The sequence below is a fragment of the Pseudopipra pipra genome, chromosome 2 (assembly GCF_036250125.1).
Source record: "Pseudopipra pipra isolate bDixPip1 chromosome 2, bDixPip1.hap1, whole genome shotgun sequence".
NCBI lineage: Eukaryota > Metazoa > Chordata > Aves > Passeriformes > Pipridae > Pseudopipra > Pseudopipra pipra.
Genome location: NC_087550.1, coordinates 50,115,200 through 50,136,107, shown reverse-complemented (window position 1 = coordinate 50,136,107; position 20,908 = coordinate 50,115,200). Strand labels below are relative to the sequence as shown.

The window sequence follows — 20,908 nt, the reverse complement described above, 5'->3', positions numbered from 1 at the left end:
GACATTTTGTGTTTCAACACAAACTGCTCACTTATTCAAGGGTATTAATTACCTCAAAATTTCAAGCTCTGCTCTAGTAAAAAAACACTATACGTACACATATAAAATGTATTGCACTTTCCCAGTTGCTTGATCATTGAAGAATTGGTTATTTCTACAGTGACTGGCTTTGCCCAGCCCAATATTTCATATCTGCAACATATTTTAAAGATGTCCACAGAGCATCTTATGAAAGGAAGTGAAAGTTTATTGGCACTTGGTTTGTTTTGTCCGTTCTTCTCCTCTGCTATCTGAGAAATGTACAAGGGCTTTTATGGCTGCAATTCTTCAGAATTTCAGGTTAAGTATCAGCTTTGTTGTCTTCTGTTCTATAGAAGTGTTTACTTAGAGGGTAATCCATCCTACAATCCTTTGTGCCACAGTTGCCTCCCTGTCCCCTTCTTCACCATTCTCACATAATAGAACAACCTCCTACCTGTTACACAGGACCTTCACCTGGAGTTCATAATCTCCTGTGACAACTTAGGCTGAGTTAAGGACACAAGATTGGAGAAGTAGAGGGGTTATTAAAAAATAATCTGCAAAAGCTAGATGTAACCAGAATGTGAGATGGAGAGAAAAGTCCAAGTTACAGTTGGCCAGAATATGCAGTCCTTCTGTGTTAAAACCAGTTATTTTCCAGAAAACCTGATGATGTCTCTAATTTTTATTCTGTAAGAAACAATGCGTTTTGTCAGAAGGAGGTTTCCAGGTGAAAAATTGTGGTTGCTCTAAGAAAAATTTTCATCTCATGTTTACCATTTCACCTTTGTTCTCACTTTGCCTTGATAGACAATCTAGTCTACTTCACTGCATCCCAAATGCAAATACCCTGGCAGTTCTCTGCTGTCACAGCTCATTGCTGTTCATCCTGCCTTTATGGTGCATCAAGTCAAGGCTACTTGGCTGAAGTCTGAAGGCCCTTTCCTTGCCTATCTACCATTTGCTCAATAAAAAGCTTACTTCCCACAGTCTGTCTGTACAGGATGCCAGCTTTTGTTGTCTACTCATTACGTTTTCGAATACACATTTACATGTTTTTGTTAAAAGTGCCCCTCATGTTTAGAAATTGGTTCTCTGAATATACAAAGATACCACATTAACCTCTTTGGAGACCATCTTGCTAACTTGCTTTGCTTCAGTGCCTCCAAAAACTAATTCTGGTGTGTTAACACCAGTAGTTACTGCACTGGCCAGTATTGTTTCACTGTTCTCTGGTACTCCACCCTTCCTACCCCAATTAGGTCTTCTCTCCATGGGAGTCTTGTTTTATATTTAGTTTGTAATCTCCTGAGGGCAAAGATTATACTTCTGCTCCATCCAGTTTCTGGTTCCAAGCACTTTGAGAATACATTTTTGTTATTATTATTAACAATAATAATAATAATGTACCATCCTATGAAGAAGAAAAGTTTAATTCCCCTCCATCCACTCCATGCTCTTTTTAGCAAGGGAGAGGAAGCACAGTCAAACAGCAGACACTTTGTTACTGTACTCTGTATCTAAGCATATTTAGAGCCCTTTCACAGTGAATACTGCAAGAAGTTCCATTTATTTCAGCATTAATCACTGTGAACAAAAGTGAAAGAATTTGGCCCCAACTAATGAAAGCCAGCAGTGCTCCGCTGTTGGCAAAGTGTAGAGTGATCCTTTCCCAGAGCTTCAGAAAGCTGAAATGGAGAAGGATGAACATATAGGTGCCAATCTCTTGATAAACTGTGCAAGAGTGAAACTTTATAGTTGATCCTCATTAAAGCTACCATAAAATGGTGATAATTTGCGTATGTAAATAACAAACATGGGTAGAGTGCCAGGGCACACGCTGAAACATTTTGTCCTCATTCACAATGATTCTTTTCTCTATCCAAAATATCTGTTTGTTTACTTAGATGTCTAAGAGGACACCTACTCAAATGCCCTTGATGCTTTTCACATAATTTGAACCACAAAATTAGTATGAAATTCACTGCAGTCTGCTATTAGGAAAACAAGCAATGGAAAACCTCAGATCTTTTCTTCCCTTCCAGTGCTAGCCCAGACTTACAACATCCCACTCAGACGATTTAGCCTGCGATAGACACAAATTCCAGAGCTCTAGGACTCCCAAAGAGATAAAGATCATTGCCAAAGTTATAAATATTACTTGATGTATTTATATCTAGGCTGTCTGAGCTACTATTTGAAGCTACAGAAGCATAGCAACACCATTTTGAGTATAGTAAACTTCAAGAAGCTTCATTACAGTCAATTCCTGAAGAACTACATTAATTATAACATTTGGTATTGCATTGATTAGTATCAGACTGCATCGTTGATCCTGTAGATCCTGTTATTTCCTCTTTTACTTTATTACTGCTTTTTAAGAGATACAAGTGTAAGGAGCTTCTGTCCTCTAAACAGCATGCAGTAACCTAGGATGCACTCTTTCCACATTTTCCTCTGCAAGACATATCCTGTTTTGTTCTTCTTGAAGTAGACAAATATTGTGAAGTGATTAAACTAACAAAAAATCCTGGCTTATGGTAATTAAGGACAAGAGCATGGAAAGGAAAGAAGCTGTACTTTTATCATAGTCTTTCCCTAGTTTACAAATAGCAAAACAAGATGTAGTCATGTTTCTTTGTACTTAGGCCTGATTCTCTTCTTACCAGGTGCATTTGAGTTTTTACAGTTACTTTATTAGGACTAGATCAGGCTGCATAATGGAATAGCTAAAAAATTAAAAACACACTGCTAATTAGAGGCCAGAATATTATGCAGTATCAATTAACTTGGTTTTTAATTACCATGGTGATTGGAAGGAACTATAAATTGCTAAATATATAATTAGAACATCACACTTTTGTGCCACGATGATATCAGAACATGGGTTTGATTAGTTTAGACTTTCCTGCAACATTTTACATGCTTACAAGATTTTAAGACAGATACTGCTTTCATTTCTGCCAATATTCTGTTATCAATGAGCAAAGGCAGATATAATAGTTCAGCTTCTTTCAAGGCAACTGGGAATTTCCTCCTTTCTCTTCATTGTATACAGTGGTTTCATTGCAATTACTGTGAGAAGAACCATTTTGACCAGACTAGTATCAAGCAAGAAAACTGCCGTTTCTGTGGAAAATGTGCTTTCTTTTTCTTTCCCCCAGAAATGTTATCCATCTTGTTCTGGATGTCAGAATGTTTCAAGCAAGAACACTGATCAGTTGGCTACTTACACACTTAACCAACATATGAAAAATGTGTAAGAGACCAGAACTTTACCATTTTTACCATAATTTCTAACATCCTTAAAGGAAATGAAACATCTTTGTCCTCTGAATGATCCCTAACACACTACCTTCTTCAAACAGATTATGTAGAATAGCTCCTATTGTGACTGCTACTACCAGGTGTAATACATCAAAAATACTTGTGATGGTAATTCGACTTCTAAACAGCTGACTATGATTAAAGGCATAAAGTAAGAATGGGCCAGTTGCTGCATGAGATGTGTTCTCATTACTCAATAGCACTGTTTTCTCTGGGGAGAAAAGCACAATATCTGATCTTGCTTCTGGATTTAGTTTTCACAATAAAGTACCTGAAACTAGGAAGATTTTTGTCAGTGCGTGCCACCAAGTTTGGTCTAGGCTTGTCAGTTCAGTTCTGTGGCTGATTATGAAATACAGCCATATGACTGGAATTTATCTTAGTAACCTGTGGTGAGATAACCTGGTATTAGCAATTGCTAGTGTCTTATCGCTGATTAGCTGCTTTCAGTAAACCTGGAAGTCTAGGGACATTTTTGATAAGGTAACATCTTCAAAAAAGGTATAGAAGGGAACATAATATCTTTTGTTGAATTGCTACATTCTGGCCATCACAGCAAGCCACTGAAAAAAGGGAGATCTATCTTCCAGACAGGCTGGAAATGGTAAGATGGTGCATCCAAGTGTGGCTGCCAGAAGAGCACTGTTGAAGGTTGCAGTACTGGCTAAAGCGAGCTGGTGTTTGTGAGTAGTGACACTGCAGTTTGATACAAAACCTTCAAAACTAATTTAATTATTTCACCTCTAGACTGTGTGTCACTGATCATCTTTATAGGTCAGCTGAGTACAATATCAGAAATTGATTTCTCATTTCTACCTGGTTCCTAGCTGATAAAAGCCGGTAGCAGAAAACAGGCATGGTAGGTCTTATGCACCGGTAATGGCTGTGTTGGTAAGAGATTAAATAAAGAGAGGCCGAGGTCAGAGGCAGATTTACTGGGCAGAGGAGCTGATTGTAGGAACTGTAATCCTCTCTTCTCCCATTAACATCAGCAGGTGTTTGCTCTGGGTCATGGGATGTGGGAGTATTTACATAATTGTGCTGTTCCCCTTCAAGATCTTGTATGTATCCATCCCTGGAAGGTATTTCTGTTCTCAAGTCAAGTCCTTTGGAGGACACTGTAGCTGGAATTGCAGGAGCAGGAGTGACATACATCATCATCACAAGTTCTAGGCAAGCACGTTGTCTCCACTATAGAAGAGTAGTTCGAGATTAACCTTTTTAGATCAACCTTTTAAGAACAGGGACAATGGAAAATAAATTCACAGAGTAAGCAGAAGACGTTATTAAAATTGAGTGGTAATATGGAATACATCTGTTTGTTTGCTTTTAGCTTCTACGGGTATTGCTGACATTGCAGTAATCGTTTTAATTTAAACAAGATGGGGATATTGATAATGTTTAATGTGACTGCTTTACCAGGGCATTCAGCTGTTTCAGTGTAGGGTACTCACTTGCTGGAACTTCAGCCCCTTCTTTGCACATCACTAATACTCTGCCGAAAGAGAATGCAGTGAGTAATCGTTTGTGACTAAATGAAATGAAGCCCCTGTTTCTTCCTCAGCTATCAGGCTCTCTGCTGCTAGTCATGCTGGGAAACAACCAGGATAGAGAAGGGGCCACTGTTACAATAGTATTTCTTAGATCACAGAAGAAGCAGAGACACAACATGGTTTCCTAAATGGGATAAGGACCCTGCTGTTGCTTTCTGGATAGTCTAGGGATGGAGGAATCAGAAGTCCTTTTAGGCTGTAAATGTGTGCAAAAAGTGCCAGGGTTTAGTTTTGAAACCTCTTAGGAGTGTAAGATCTTGTTAAAGGAGGTAATGTAGGAGGGCTGAAGGGTTGATGCGGGGGGAGAGAGGTGGGGGTAAGTGTGTGGAATGCAAAGAAAGTGGGAAAGAAACGGGAGAGGCTGTGTTGCGATGACTGTGGCTTGATCTTGGGCAGAGAGTTGATAAACAGAGGCCTTTGAAAATAAAACAGTTTTCTTTTCACAAAAGTCGCAGCATGGGTGAAGCACGTATTACAGCCTCCTGCGAAAAAGGCGGCTCGTTGCCAGTCGGGTTTTCTGTCACCTCTGGCCCTTCGCCGAGCGTCGAGGCTGGTGTGGCGGCGGGCGGCTTCCCGTCGCTGTCCAGGGAGCACGGAGGCAGCAACGGGAGGCGGCTGGGCGCTGACAGCAGGGCGGCCGCGGGGGCTTCGCCGGACAGTTCCCAAATGAGGGCCACGGGCAAAAGAGGGGTCACGGAATTTAGGCGCGGGGCCGCGAGGCGTGCGGTGTCCTGGGCCGTCGGCGGTGCCTGAGCTCGAGGGGCGCGGGATCCCAGCCACGGCAGGAGCGGGGCCGGACCCCGGGGCACCTTCCCCGCCCCGCGGGGGCCGCGGCGCGGGGGAGGGAGGAGAAGAGGAAGGAGGGCGGCGAAGGGTCGGGCGCGGGACGGGGCGCTGGGGAAGGCTGGCGGCGACAGCGCTGCCCCGGGGGCCGGGGCGGGCGGCGCTCAGGTGAAGGGGCCGCCCGCCCGGGGCGGCGGTGACGCGGCTGCGGCGCGGCGGGGCTGCCCCGCGGCCCCGTGTGGCCGCCGCCGCCCGTGCCCGGCGAGGAGAGCGGCCGGCGGCGCTGAGCGGGGCTGCCCGGGGCGGCATGCGGAGCCGCCGAGGATGAGCAGCCAGCGCCGCCCGGCCAAGGCGCAGCTCCGGAGGTCGCTGAGCGAGCAGCTGCGGGACTCCACCGCCAAAGCCTGGGACTTGCTGTGGAGGAATGTCCGGGAGCGGCGGCTCGCAGGTGAGTCCCGCCGCGCCGCGGCTGCCGCTACCTGCCCGCAGCCGCCCGAGGGGACACCTCGGGGGACGCCTCGGCCCCAGCGGCGCGGGGGGCTCCCGATCCGAGGGGACGCCTGGGGGGCACCAGCGCCGCTGCCGCCGCCGGAGCGCGGAGACCCCGAGGCTTCAGCCAGGGCGGGACGGGAGCTCCCGGCGCCGCCGCGGCTGCCGGCACGGACGCGGTCGGCAGCGGCCGGGCGGCTCGGGCTGCGGGCAGGGGCCGGGCTGCGGGCAGGTCGGGCCCCCCAGCCCCGTGCAAGCAGCACCTGCCCGAGTGCGGGCGAGCAGGGCGGGGGTGGAGACACAAGCAGCCGGGCTCGGGGCGAAACCTGGAGATCCTCCCACGTCGGAGGCTCCTTTTGAGCATCTTCGAAACCAAGCGGGCTGACGTTGCCTCCGGGAAGCAAGCTCATCTGCTTCGCTGATCAGTTTCCTAAGTCACTTGCAAGTCCAGGTTGGTTCCTCCTAGGGTTTGCATGTGAGGAGTACCACAACTCCCAAAGAAAAATGGTCTGGTTTATTTCAGGCACTTTTATAGCTTTAGGGCACCTAACTGTTCTGGAAAATCGGCCTCCTGCAGTCTTAGAATCCCCAGGTGTGGACTGGGACACAGAGCAGGGCAGGTGCTCCAGTAGGTGAGGTCACATCTCGAGCAATGCTATTGCAGCAGCACAGTCGCTTTAGACACACAAACATACAGCTAATTTGTATTTGTAAAATACTTTGTGAATTAGAAGATCTCGAGGGTACATGGCAAGTGCAAGGTAGAGTTATTATACTGGGAAAACAATACATCAAGATTTATGAGCAGAATCCTGTATAATGAAGTCTAATTTGTAAAGATGGATTCCTCTGCCACATCCTATAGCATTGTTAGGAGTTTGGTGACCTTGGCTAGGGCACTGTGACCTAGTATTGTGTAATGCAGAGGTAAATGATATAGGTCTTCAGACTGTGTCTACGGCACATTAGTTCTTATGTATTAAAGTAACAGATAAAAATTGCATGGTAATTTTTTGAAAAATTCATCTAAACTGGGTGGCTTCAATAATGATTTACTAAACTGGCTAATTTTGTCATAATATGGCTACCCAAAATACTAAATTGTCTTTACATTTAATCCACTTATTCCTATATTGATAGCAGATGCCAGCAGACATTCAGCAAGGATATTGTTGTTGTTTTTTTTTTCTAGTCAGAGACAACTATTGCTTGATTGAGCAAAGGACCTGGGCAGGCTGCCATGAAACTGTAGCCAACTTCTTAAAGCAGCTGGATATTAAAATTGATGGAGTCAAAACTTTTTATTTAAGTTGGATAGAATACTGATGTCCTGGGCTTATGCACTGCCATAATTTAAGTGCTATTCATAATATGATGGTGAGACACTGATACACATGCCTTTTAATTAAATTAATTGTCTGATGACATAACAAGATATGTACAAATATCATCTGTTGATTCCAGAGATGTTCTGATGCTTTTCTGTCTCTGGCATTTTTGTCCTTGTTTTTATATTTATTTGTCCCTTTGATCCACATAGCTGCAGTGTATATTCCTAGGCCTCTTCTCCCAGCTTTTGGTAATGAGAAGGCAGGGAATTTAAGCTGTTCTAAATGTGTCGTTATTTGCTGGTTGCCAGATGAGCGTCTTCTCCATCGTAATAGGTCCAATCCCAGTCAGGTTGTACAAGTTCCCTCCTTTTCCTCCAAGTTGATATTGCAGTTCAGCCCTGACTGACAGTGTAGCTGGTAACTAGTGTTAAAGAGCAATGACCAAAACAAAATGGAGTTTTAACCATCGGTGTGCTGTCATATTCCGACCATCAAGCCAAATAAAGACTTGTGATTAAGTCATTGCTGTGAAGACAGCTTTGCAGGCACTTAAATAGTTATTTTTTTGGTCTGCTTTACTTTTTTATTTATTCGTTAAGGATCCAGACGCCAGTAGTCCAACATATACCTGTAAAGAAAGTAAGCACATGACAGCTTAATTCACAAAAATTATATAATTGTTGGGGTTGGATGAGATGCTTGGAAGTCTCCAGTCTAGTCTCCAGCTCAGAGCAGGATCAGCACTGTGAGCAGGGCAGGTTGCTCAGGGCTTTCCCCAGTGCTCCCTGGGAAGAGTTTCTGCTCTGATGTCCTTGTGCTGGAACAGAGGGCAGGAGTACACTATTGGGCAGCGGGTGTGTGAGCTAGAGAAAGGAGCTGAACCTTGGCTAGAGCAAGAAGAGAGCTGAGCTTTGGCTCAGCTGTTCTCAAAGAGGCAGACAGCATGGCTAGGTTGCTCTGGAAAGTAGGCTGTGCATAAAAAGACTAATACAGTGTGCTCCTTCCCTCTCTCCCTCCCCCTTTGCAAGAGAGGTGATGAGCAGCCTGGCTCTTGGCGACAGCGCTGCTCCGTACTGTCTCTTTTTCAGGACAGATCTATGGTGCCCAGAAGCTCTTAGTCACTGTTTTGGATTCACTGATTGGGATTAGTTTTTTAAACAATGAGGGTACCCTCTACAGTGCCAAAAATGGCACCCTTAGGGTTTTTTGTGCTTTTCATAATTTTTGCAGAGATATTTTACACTTTCTGTGTTTTCACTATGCTTATGGTTTAAATTGGAATGCACAAACTGAATGGGAAATGTACCAGAATTTTAAGGCCCTGTAAGGACCTATTTGCCTTAAAAGTTATATAAAATACTGTTGGTTTAATGTAATCCTGAACCACTATGTTGTTATTGAAAAACAGTGTTTGAGGAATTTAACTTGGGTATTTAACAGACTCTCCAAAAGAAATGACCTAAACTGATTCTGAGATCCCTGTTCAAATCATGATCACCTGTTACAATAAAACACAAGTTGTTGTTACATTTCTTGCATGTAGGGGAAAAGTGCCACTCTTTATCTGGCATTCTTTCACTTATTATATACTAAAATAAAATAAAAATTTAGTTTTGAAATTTGGTAATTTGAAGTCAGGAAACACCAGATGTAAGGATGCCGGTTGCTGTATTGTGCAGGCTCCTCACAGGGTATGATTGTTAAGACTGACAGGATTGGCATGATCATCTTACCTTTTTTTGCACAGAATTTTTCAGCCTCATTCACTGTACAAAGTAATGATCCCCATTGCTGAATCTGTTAACCTAGAGCCTGCTGTACTGCAGCTTTCTCAAATCCTGGACTGAGCATAGAATTACAAATTCCTTTAAGAGTTCATGAGCATGGTGCTTAGGAGCAGGTCATATCATTAATGTTTTGGTTGTATTCCTAGAAGCTGTATTGTTTCCATTTTACAGATAGAAACCAGAGGCACAATGAGACTGAACTCAAGAATACCAAGTCTTGAGAGTTAGAATTTGAATTTTCTACTTTAATATTCAAATTGTGGCTCTCAGTGGTTCCTATTGCACATTTGGGTTCTAACTGTCCTGCACCCAGGGAAAGAATAACTTGCAGTTTCTGGTGGTCTGGTCAGATTTTTTTTCAAGTAACTTGGTGGAAAACAGAAAAGAATGGAACCACAGGGATAGTTTACTTGGCATAGTCTCAGAAACCTGTTTTTTTTTCCCTGTATGCTGTCTCCCACCCTGCAGGGGTCCTGCAGCTGCTGGCTTAGCTGGTATGTGGTGCTGATACATGACCAGACCATTGTATATCATCAGATGGGATCCTTGGAAACTGAATGTGAGGATGAAGTTAAGACTTTGCCCTAATGCCTAGTGGGAAGAGAGTTGAGTTAGAATTAAGTGGGTGACTTCAACTCTGAAACTTACTTAAGTTTGAAAACTTCATGACCCTAACATTCTTCTAATAATAAAAAACTTTGTCTCCAGTTTCCTCAGTTTAGCTTTTAGCTGTGGTTTAGCAATCTACACAAATAGCTGCCAGGATTTCTGCTCTCAAAGGCTGCCTTCACTGTGTCTATGGCAAAGATACACCCTCAGTCTTTTTTGCCAAATCTCTTCTCACCTAAGCTTCATGTCCCACAATACTTTGTATGTTCTGTGTTCTTGAAGAGATTAAATCCCTACTTGATTTCCTCTAGCTTTTCTGGTACAATTCCTCTTATCTCTTCATTGACATCCTCTCTACTGCCTGCTGCAACAGCAGTAGCAGGCAGGATACCCTTGAGCACTGTCCCAACTCCTGCTCAGCTGCAGAGCTCTTCAGAAGCAACTGCCTGTGGTAGTTTTGGGGAAGGATTTTGGATGGTCCCACTCTTTTCTTGGCTTGGCCATGCTCTGAGTAAGCACACTTTGGGATCAAGTCTCCAGTGGTTTGCTCAGACTGCCATTTCAAAATTTTTTAATTTGTCCAAGTTTGGACAGATTTTTCAAGCACTGTTGCTAGAGTTACTCTGGAACCTTCACTGTGAGGTTACAGGTTTTTGTTCCAAAGGATGAAGCACTAGCGTCTCAAATCAAGTGGCATGAAAATGTACAGTGGGACAACATAAGATTGAATAATTTTTTTCTTAGAAATGGATTACCTGAAGCTTCAAAAATTGAAACAGGAGCATGAGGCAGGCTCATGAGTAAAAGAAAATTTTAGTCTAAAGAAGCCAAAATTAAGTTGCTAAATGGAAAGTTTTAGAAGACCTACTCTAGGATATCCTTAACTGTTCAGGCGGACCTATATTAATTGGCAGCTACAAGTATCTCTTCAAATATGAGTGAAATGCATTTATGTCAGAGATGAAAGGGAACATTATTTGAAGTAGGTTAGAAAATGGAGACTTCTTTGTCCAGCAGAAAATAACGGCCACATTCAGCATGTGGCAAAAATGTCAAGGCAATGCACCTGTTCCTCTTAAAAGTAATTTGTGGTTGGTTTGTGTTTTATTGTGGGTTTATTGGGTGCAAATGAACAAGCCTAAGTTTGTAATTGCACCTGTGGCAGCATGATGCTTCCTGGCACCAGCTGATCTGTTGATCCTGGTGAATACAGAAGTGAAAAGTGGGTCTTAAAAAGCTATTGATCACAACCAGAACTATATGAATTTTAGCACAGTTTTCTGTCATGCCTGTATGGAGGCAAACGCAGTTATGTTTCTGGAGCCTAATTACAGAAGTATCAAATCTATAGGTTCCTCATAGTTTTTAGTTTTCATTTAAAATGGAACATTTTTAAGAACTTGCTTTTGAAGTTTGTACTCTGAAAAGCTGAAGTCTATTTTGATATAACTGTTAGGAGAGCCGAAAAGAAACACGTGTACCAGGCTCCCAGGTCCTCTGAGAACTCCTGAGCAAAGGCAAGCATCCTGCTATGGGGCCAACTTTGAGTCTGTAGAATCTTGGTATTATTATATTACTGAAATTTATTCTTAATTAAGACCTTTGTGTACATGCAAATGTGGCAGGTTAATCTACTTAAAGCCATTCATGGAGAGAGTGAAATTTTTTATAAAATAATGTTGGCAGGTCAGTTTTCATTAAAGACTGTGGGAGATGTACATGTGAAAAATGTGGGGTTTGTTGTGGCCAGTTTGGTGGGCATACTTTTATGTTCTTTTTTAAAATCATGCATGTATATTTCTAGAAAGCAGAGTTGTTGCAGTCTATGTCCCCACCAGTGCACTGGAGAATACAAGATGCTGATTCTCATGTATGCTGATAAGATGTATATGTGTAAATTCCCCCATTACCCAGCTCCATCAATGGGAAAAGACCATCCTTTGTCAAAGAGAAAAGTCATGAAAGGCGTTCTTTATTCGTGACAGAGTGCTTTAGGGAAGAAAGAAAGTGACTTATGAGTGATTTGTTTGGTCAGGCATGCCAGGAAATTTTCTGCTCTTGTATCACTCCTAGAGAAAATTAGTAGCCAAAAATGTAGTCATTGATCTCATAAATTACATTGATCATGCTATATATTCTGTATTAATCTTAGGAGGCTTTTTAGAATACCTTATTTAAAGTATATATAGGTTTTTCTTTGCACTAAGTTACATCAGTATCCTCTATCTCCTTCCCTAGGCACTCCTTGAAGGCCAGTGGTTTGAATCTGAAAAGGGAGCAATGGTGGCAAAATACCACCATTGTTAGTTCTGCTGCAGCCAGGTTCTCATGACCCTCAGCAACAAGAAGTTAATTCCAGAAATACAATTACAAAAATACCAATATGCTTGACCTGCCAAGTATTTCTGTATCAGCATGAGACTGCAAAGGGGGGTGACGGAGGACTCCCCACTGTCTAAAAGTCCAGAGAAAGATGTAATTTTCTCATACTCAAACCCATGTCTCTGCTGCCATTTGCTGTGCAGGATTTGGAGTTACTGTGGAGGAGTAGCAGAGGTTCCTAGGGTGACAACAACATTTATCTTCTGGTTTTACATTTAATACATAAATTTTGTATTTGAACAAGTACTGCTTCCATCAGAGAGAGCTATATCAGGGATTATTTTCCTAAAAGAAATTCAATTTTGAATAGTTGATTTCCTGACAGTATAAGTACAAATCTCTGCTGATAAAATGAAGAATCAGTGCTGGCAATAGAACTGGATACCACTTGAATCAGTCAGTTTCCATTTGATAGCTATTTATAGAAGATCCTTGATAGGTCTCCATTTTTCTGGGGGCCATATACATGGTCTCAGTTCATTCCACCTGTAGATGTTTCTATGTGACTAGAAGAAGGCTGATACCTTGTCAGTTTGCTACACTCTGCCTTCATGGAGTATTCCTGCAGGCATTGTAATTATCGCTGATGTTTGCAGACCATAATATTGGAAAAAATTCACAGTACTATTTTTCCAGAAGCAGTATTTATAATACAATATTGTTTAAGTTCCTGTATATTTAGATATATGGTTTATTGGTACTCATATTTTTCGAAGATATATAGGAGCTCATATAGACTGCTACAAATACTTAATGTATTTGTCTGACATTAAACAGTGATGATGTTTTTCCACCCCAAGATTGCTTCTTAGTATCAGTCATGGCATATTAAATAATTTATCTTCTCAGTTATTTCCTGTTAGATGTTTTTGTATTTATTCATATGACTGTAATCCTATAGGCCACTTCCATATCCGCATGCAAGTGACTTTATTTATATAATAACTGTGCCAGAACATTTATATAGAACATTTATATCCACAGTAAACTTTTAGCTACTTAGTGAACATCAATACCGTCTGTTGGTGTCTGCCAGCAAATTCCTAAAGATGTGAAATTTCTGGACTCGGGAAGGCCCTGGAGACTGGACTCCCATCCTTCTGCTTTCCAGCTATAGTAGGACATGGTGCTTAGTTTCGGGAATCAGTGAAGTCTCAGTTCTGAATTTTGTGTTGCTGCTTTTTGTTTGAATGAAAAAACCCTTCAAAATGTCCCATATTGTTATATTTTTAAGGATTCTGAGAACGTAGATGTCTTAACAATATGATCTATGCAATACTTGCTGGGCAATGGCCTTATTTCACAGTAGTGGTTTGACTCACATTTGTTTTCTTGTATTTCTTGAGAGACAGATGTTCTCTCTTGCTCTTCCTTATTTCTTTTGCTTTTCTGTCATACCATGGCCAAATCCTGTGCTGCTATATATTATAGCTCCTGTAAAAATCATCTCCTCAAGTCACAATTCATTGAGAAACCTAGCTTTCACTTCAACTGAAGCAAATTTGAATAGCAAATTTAAAAAGAAAATGTGAACTTCAGAGTCAGAAAAGACAGGAAAAAAAATGTAGCTTGTAAAATGTCAGTTTTGAGCCAGCCCCATGATTTTAAAGAAGTGATGCTTGTCTTGCATTTCTTGAAAATTTGGGTTGGGGAATATTATTTTCAATAAATTAAGAATTTCTGATGTTTTCTTTTGATTATTGCAAGCTTAAAAATATGACAGTGTAGGAGGTTCCTTGCCTGACATTAGAGCATTCACAAGAAGACTGCACTTCTGTAGCTCCTTTGCACATCCGGTTTACAGTTCAAAAATGAAAATATTTTTACAATTAGACCATCTTGGTGCACCTTATACTGCAGATAAGCAAAGGCTGAGTGCATGCAGATATGTGTGCAGCAAGTAGCTATGCTACAAGAAGGGATCAGGAACATTTGCAATTCATGGCACTTGGTTCCATAAAACACCAAACTTTAATCACTTTACATAATAATCAATTTCATGTGAAATACTCTGCCTGTCATTCCAGTAGAGGGCAGTAATTTACATACAGTAATATCAATTAGTGTGTGTAGGCAACATGTGTCACAGAATATTAGACACAATGACTGATTTTGTTGAGATAGTGCAATATTCAAGGCATACTCTATCCTCAAGGATAAAGTGCCACCCAGAAGCCTTATTTTCTGTGCTTTTGCAGCAGGACTTAATCACATCTAATTACAGTACATTTATGCAATTTGCACTCAGCTTACTAAACTAAGTCACCTCCACATGCCCCAGTGCTACATGCAGAGGTGTGCAACACGTGTCCCCAGTAATGACATAACCCCCCCAGACTGAGGGACTGTAATGCAGCTCATACATTATGTGGGTCACTTAAAGAAAGAAAGTATGCCCAAAAGTACATGTTTGGCTCCTGAGATACTTATATGAAATTCAAAACTGTGCAGTGCAGATGTGGCCTTTCTACTCACAGGGCGCTAGTCTGAAGCAGCATGTACAAACAAACTCTCCATGCTCTGGCATAGAGTCCTGAAATTACTGCCATTACTTGGCAATGTAGAAGTGGAACAAAATTTATGAGAATTAAAAAGTAAGATGTTTTCAGCTAGCATGCCAGTCAAAACTAAAACATATTCTGCTGTATATAATCACCAGAATGAATTATATTTCAACAGATAATTTCATTGAGATACTGATTTTTTTCTTTGTTGCTGTTAACAGTAAGTATATAGAAAAGTTTTTCTATCCAGAAGTCATTTTTACACATCCAGGAACTTGCTGTAGTACAGTGAAAGAGGAGGCACTGAAACTTATAAGCATTTTGTTTCTTTAAGCTATAAGAATTTGATTTCTAATTTATTTCAAAAACACTATAACTTGAAATTTATGCTTAGCAAAAAATTGTTTAAACTATGGGTATTTCTTTAGCAGCAAGCTAAGTTCATTAACTTCAAAATCACTTCCTTAATTTTATAAATACTTCACAAATTTTACTTGTCACAGTGTAAAATAAGATGGGGATAATTGGTTTCTTCTGTTGCTTGAGTTAAATGAATGGCATTGGTGCTCTGATACGCCAAGCAGCATATTTTCTGGGGAGGACTGGTTTTCCAGGCCATCATGATGCAGAAGGCACTGAACCTTCACAGTTCATTTAATACAGAAGCACTTTAAAAAAAACCACAAAACTGGAGTATTGGCTTTGTTATAGAAAGAATTTAAGGGGAAGTTGCCTTCAGAACAGTAGTATAGTTCAAATGTACCTTATATCATATGTAGATCTTTCTGAGTTTGAGCAAAGAGTAGCTTGAAATATCTTTGTATACAGTCTTCTGTTGCTGTAATTTATGAAGAAATTCAGGAAGAGGATAGCTTAAGGGTTAAGTTAAAACCAAAATTAGAAATGTAACTCAGTCAAAATACTGAAAAATTACACTTAGCATTGCAAAAACGGGGTTCCTAAAGATTTAGGAACCTCCTTCGTTGGTTCATAGCTTGTACTTCCCTAAAGTGTGTTGAATACATGTGCTAAGTTTATGTTGAATTCACTGCATGGAGGAGTGAGGACATAAGCATTTGTCCCAACCTCTAGGTTATTTTCAATGTGCCTCTCATTCCTCTGATAAATACACCTTATTTTTCCCATCCCAGTCCCACTCATCCTGATCTGAATGGCATGCTCTTTCACAGCTTATCCAGGAAAATGCTGTAGTAAATTATTTGAGACTGAGTCATTTATGTGTCAGTTTGCTGAAAGAATATGTGAATGGCATCTCATGGTCTTGCTCATTTTAAGAGGTGTCTTTAACATAAGGACTGATTTTTATTGAAATAAATCAATTTTACAAGGAAATTTCAGCCCTTGTATTTATAGTAAGAAAGAAACTTCTTATTTATTACATTGGAAAGACTGCAGCTGGGAATGCACTCATTAATAGACACAAACAGATGGATTCTGACAAGTCTGTGAACTACTCACACTCTTCTTTAGCAAATATTTTGCAGTAATCCCAACTTGCAAATGTTACTTCAGAAACAAATATGTAACTATCTCAAGCCACAAAACAAAAGAGTCATGAGTGACTTTAAAATACTGTGAGTTGATTATGCATATGATATTGTCAACTGTCACCATCATCAAGCTTCAGGCAATCAAACCACTCCCTGACCTACAAAGCTATCCCACTGCCTCTCCTTCCTTGCCCTGTCCCTTTTGAAGAGTTTATAGCCACCCATTGCAGAACTCCAGTGGTACGCGTCATCCCACTATGTCTCTGTGATGGCAACTATGTCACAGTTTTCCTGCTGCACAGTGGCTTCCAGTTTCTCTCGTTTGTGGATCCCCCACCCTGTCATTAAGCAGAGAAGTTTCTCTACCTGGGCGCACTCCCGCAGCTGTGCTCACAGCTGCCGCCTCGTACTGGTACAAGAGCTGGGGCCACCCTGCAGGTGGCACCTGGGTGGCAGTGTGTTCCTGGGCAGCTGTGTCAGTCGTGCTGGGTGTGGAGCTTAGCGAGGCCATGGCTTTCTGCCAGGGGGATACCGTTGCTTCCTGGTCGAGCTGGCACTGCTTCAGCACCCTTCTGTGCAAACTGCTGTGCCACACCCTGGTCAAAACTGCTCCCTAAGGGCTTATTTTATACATGTGGCCCCTGTCAGCCGCTGTTGTGCTGCCTGTGGGTCCTGGAGGCTCTCAGCTCCTCCTGAGGTTCCCAGTTTCAGTTACACTGTGCTAAATCTCCTGCCATTGCTCCTGGCTCCAACTAGGTCCCAGTCCCAGTCCCAGAGGGCAGGGTGTCTGTGTAGATCTGGTAAAGTCAGGATTTTCAGTAAAGGCTGGCACTACTTTTTCCACTTTCATTTGTGGAAGTCACTGAGAGAAGGTAAATGTTCATCTTCAGAGTAGCTTACTAAACAAAGTAGAAGAAAATTAATTATACAATATAGGCAACTGCTAGAGAAGTTGATAGTTTTAAGAAAACTGGTAAGAGAAGGACTGCTGTGTAATAGTGTAACTAGTGACTCAGATCATGTACTTTCAAGTAAAACCAGTGTGTAGCACACATTGTTTCTCTTCAATTTTTAAACTTTAATTTGTACATTTAAAATCTGATTACTGTATTTTTGATATCATAGGAAGGTAAAAATGACAATCGATTCCTCTTTTCTGCATTATTTATTACTTCATTCACTTTTACCACATCTTCTCTTTTCTCAGCTGTTTTTCAAGCTCCATGACAGCATTGAGCCTGTCAGCGTCCTTTGAACCAACAGGGTAATTATATAACCAAAAAGACACCATCAACTTTCCAAATGTCACTAATCGCCATTACATGCATAACCAAAGATATGTACATTGAACCTCTACCTGAATTTCTGCCACACGGTGAGGTGTTTGGAAGTTGCCCAGTGTCTTTCCTGGGAAGAAACTTACAGCTTTGTTATCAGCTAAAGCTTTGAACCATTTTTTTTTCCTGACATTTACTTTAAGGAAAAAAAAGAGCTTCTCTAAAATCAGCAGAACTCTGAATTCTGATGTAAGGATGCCTTTTATCATCCCAACTTCACTCACTCCATCACTCCTGAACATAAAGAAACGTAAGTTCATAGAGAATCAGAAGCATGTAGTTTTATATCAGCTTAGCAAATGAGTATTTTGGTGATTACATCTGAGCATTCTGTATATCCCTGACAGCTCCAACTGCTTTTGTTTCAGAACAAAACAGATTATTTGATTATGGTCTTAATTCAACAGAGTACCTATATGTTGTATAAATTTATATGATTAAGTGTTTGACTCATGTAGACTAATCCGTTTTGTTACATTTAGCCTCTAAACCAACAGTATATTCTTTTTAGAAAGATTGTCTATTAAGTCAGTGTGGTTGGATGAGTGGGTTCTTCAGAAACAGGAAGGTACCAGAACATCCATATTTATGACATATAATAAAACAAAAGATACTATACCTAATCTGATTCAAATAGAGGTCAAATACATTTCAGAGTCTAGGTTAGACAAGACACCACCAAATAAAACTGACTCTGAAACATCTGGTTTGTTTCATATAAAACCATAAACATGTAATTACTAAATGGCCTAAGCTGTTTCTTTTGAAGGCACTCTAAACAACAAGGACAGCAGGACAAGTGTTTACAAAGCCAAGGCATATATATTAATCGTGGCATGGCAGCATTTTAGAGAAACTGTCAAATTCAGAGGGATTATAAAACAGCTGGGATGAATTGTAGGTAGGAACTGTTTTAAATCTCTGGATTCTAGGTCACACTAGAGGCTTTAACACAGGGCTCTCACTGCCTCTTGCACTCCTTTGTGTTGCTTTCTTTTAAGGGAGAATCATGACTTGTAGAGGGCTGAAACCATTATCTCTTCTTTTATGGAAAGCATAAGTTGGTGCAATCGTTAGGGATCTTGAAACTGGGAAGAAGTTTATTGCTGTGACAGATCGGGCAACATATGGAAGGAAGTAAGATGTTCTCCAGAGACAGATTAAGTTTTTGCCAAGGCATTTTACTGAAATTTTGGAAAATAAACAGGTCACTAATTGAGTCCAGATTTAGCTACTGCAAATTGTGCAAAGATGTTGCAAACCAGATGCTTTCTCCTATTTGTTTTTACAACCCTTTCTATTTATAGATGCCCTTATTTAATGACTTATTTCTTTAATAAAGGGCATTCATTGTTTTGTGCTGGAAGTCTTGTCTCTCAATTTTGCAAGTAGATGCCTGACTAAAACATACATGTTCACACAACTGCATGGGATGAAACACTCAGCAATAATATGATAAGTAGGAAATAATCAGTAGGAAGAAGTTAACATTTAATTTTTCCCTGGCTTTCTTAGCACATAACAGTTTTCAGCCTTTCTCTATGCAAACCCTGCTAGTGAAATGGTAGAGACAAAGAAACTCATCCCAAGACAGCATCCTTAGACTTGGCTTGCCAATAAAGTTGTGAATGCAATCCATGATGGCATTTCCCTGTCCTCCCAAGGTATGCAACACAGCCACTGATGTACCTGTCAGCCCTGTTAAAGCACACTTTCAGCTCAAACTCAAGATTAAGGTCGGATTCCAAAATGGGAATGTAGCAGCCAAGTCAGCTAAGCTCTACTAGAAATACTTTAAAAAAGAAATATTCATTCTTTTTTTTACTTAAGTTTCTTTTAGTCTTCAGAATGCAGGCATTATATTATGCTCTATCCACTCAATCTTGATTCATGTTATAAATAACGTACAGGGTGAAAAACATCTGCTCTGACTTGAAAGGAGTGAATCTAGTGGGAATGCCTTCTAAAAGGATTGAGCTGGTCACACCAGTTCCTTTGCAGTCAAGACAGAAATAGGTACCTCTGAAAGCAAGTCCTGTCATCCCAAAATAGGTGTGTGAGACAAGGGGTTGAATTGCCCTCCAGTGGTGCTTGTTTCTTTCCATAATCCTAGCCAAGTGGCAGCAAAGACCTGCTTGCATAAGTGACAAACGGGGAAAAGCCATCTCTTCAGCTGCCACCTGAGTGACTTTGATATGGAAATCAGTGAGCCACTAGCACTGCAGAAGTTTAATTTTAGAGACTGCTGCTTATAGCATCTCTGGCTTCATTTTAAGGTACCTGCTCAAGTAAGCAAAGCAGGAGATGGAGCTGACAAGGCACCTGTGACTTCAATGGCACTTGAACATGCACTTAAATGTTCCAACAGTAACCAGATAGTGTATCTGAACCTTGCATAAATGTATTTCTTCATTTCCAGTTTATTCTGGGGAGGCAGATTGTGAATTGCATGTCTTTAGAAGACATGCTGAAATCATTGTAATAAAACCTGTGTGATTTTACTTGTGAACCCTGACAGGTTTAGCTAAGCAACAAGGGAAGCAGCCATACAGAATTCTTAATGCATGTTTTAAAGTGCATTTGAGGTTCACTTTTCAAACTACTGTTTAGTTATCTAATGTGTGAATATTTATTGTACCGTGTCCTCAGTCAGTGCAAAAGTCCATCAGCCTCAGGTATCCTGTTTTTCACAACAGCTGCTAGTGGATGCCTAGGAAAGAGTGTAACGACATGACAAGTTTATGGTATGACCTTTTAGCTTCCAGGTTTCAGTAAATAGTTCTTTGCTGATGTTGTTAACAAGGCTGCCAATTAGGAACAAAGAGGGAGGTTTACGATGTGACTGTGCACTTCCTAGCTGAGCTACACCTAAGCTGGTGAGACACACAGACTGTTTCCCGTTTGAAATGTTCTGGAGACGTGTAAAGCCCCACATCACAATTGCTATTTTAAAAAGTTATTTTCACATCATTCACAGGTGTCACGGTCAGAGTTGCCTCCCTGTCACATGAATTGTCAGTAGTCTGAGCAAAAGGGGAACAAAGTTTATTTTTAAAGCATGCAGGCTTACTAGTGGTTTGAAAGCAAAACATTCAGAACTCCACTTGGTTTTAATTCATCATCCAACCTACTATGTTTGGTAACATATTAGGAACCAGTGAGTATATTATGTGTCATAAGTTCCTTAGGACTTAAAAGGAGGAGAAATAAAGACTGAAATACACGAATCTCTATTTCATTATTTTGCAATCCAAGAACAGAGTACGTACAGAGT

At 41.0% G+C, this 20,908-nt stretch overlaps 1 protein-coding gene across 3 annotated transcripts in view; it reads left to right on the top strand.

Moving 5' to 3' along the window:
• STARD13 (StAR related lipid transfer domain containing 13) overlaps positions 1 to 20,908 on the top strand; it is a 292,584-nt gene that overhangs the window by 145,272 nt on the left and 126,404 nt on the right. Inside the window, exon 1 of one of the 3 annotated variants that reach the window (XM_064645521.1) lies at positions 5,933 to 6,132. The exons of the other annotated variants lie outside the window; for them this stretch is intronic. Within the exon in view, the coding sequence (XP_064501591.1) occupies positions 6,009 to 6,132 (124 nt within the window). The 5' untranslated portion in view covers positions 5,933 to 6,008. Of the gene's footprint in view, positions 1 to 5,932; positions 6,133 to 20,908 lie in introns of those variants that run through there. 3 annotated transcript variants of the gene reach the window in all.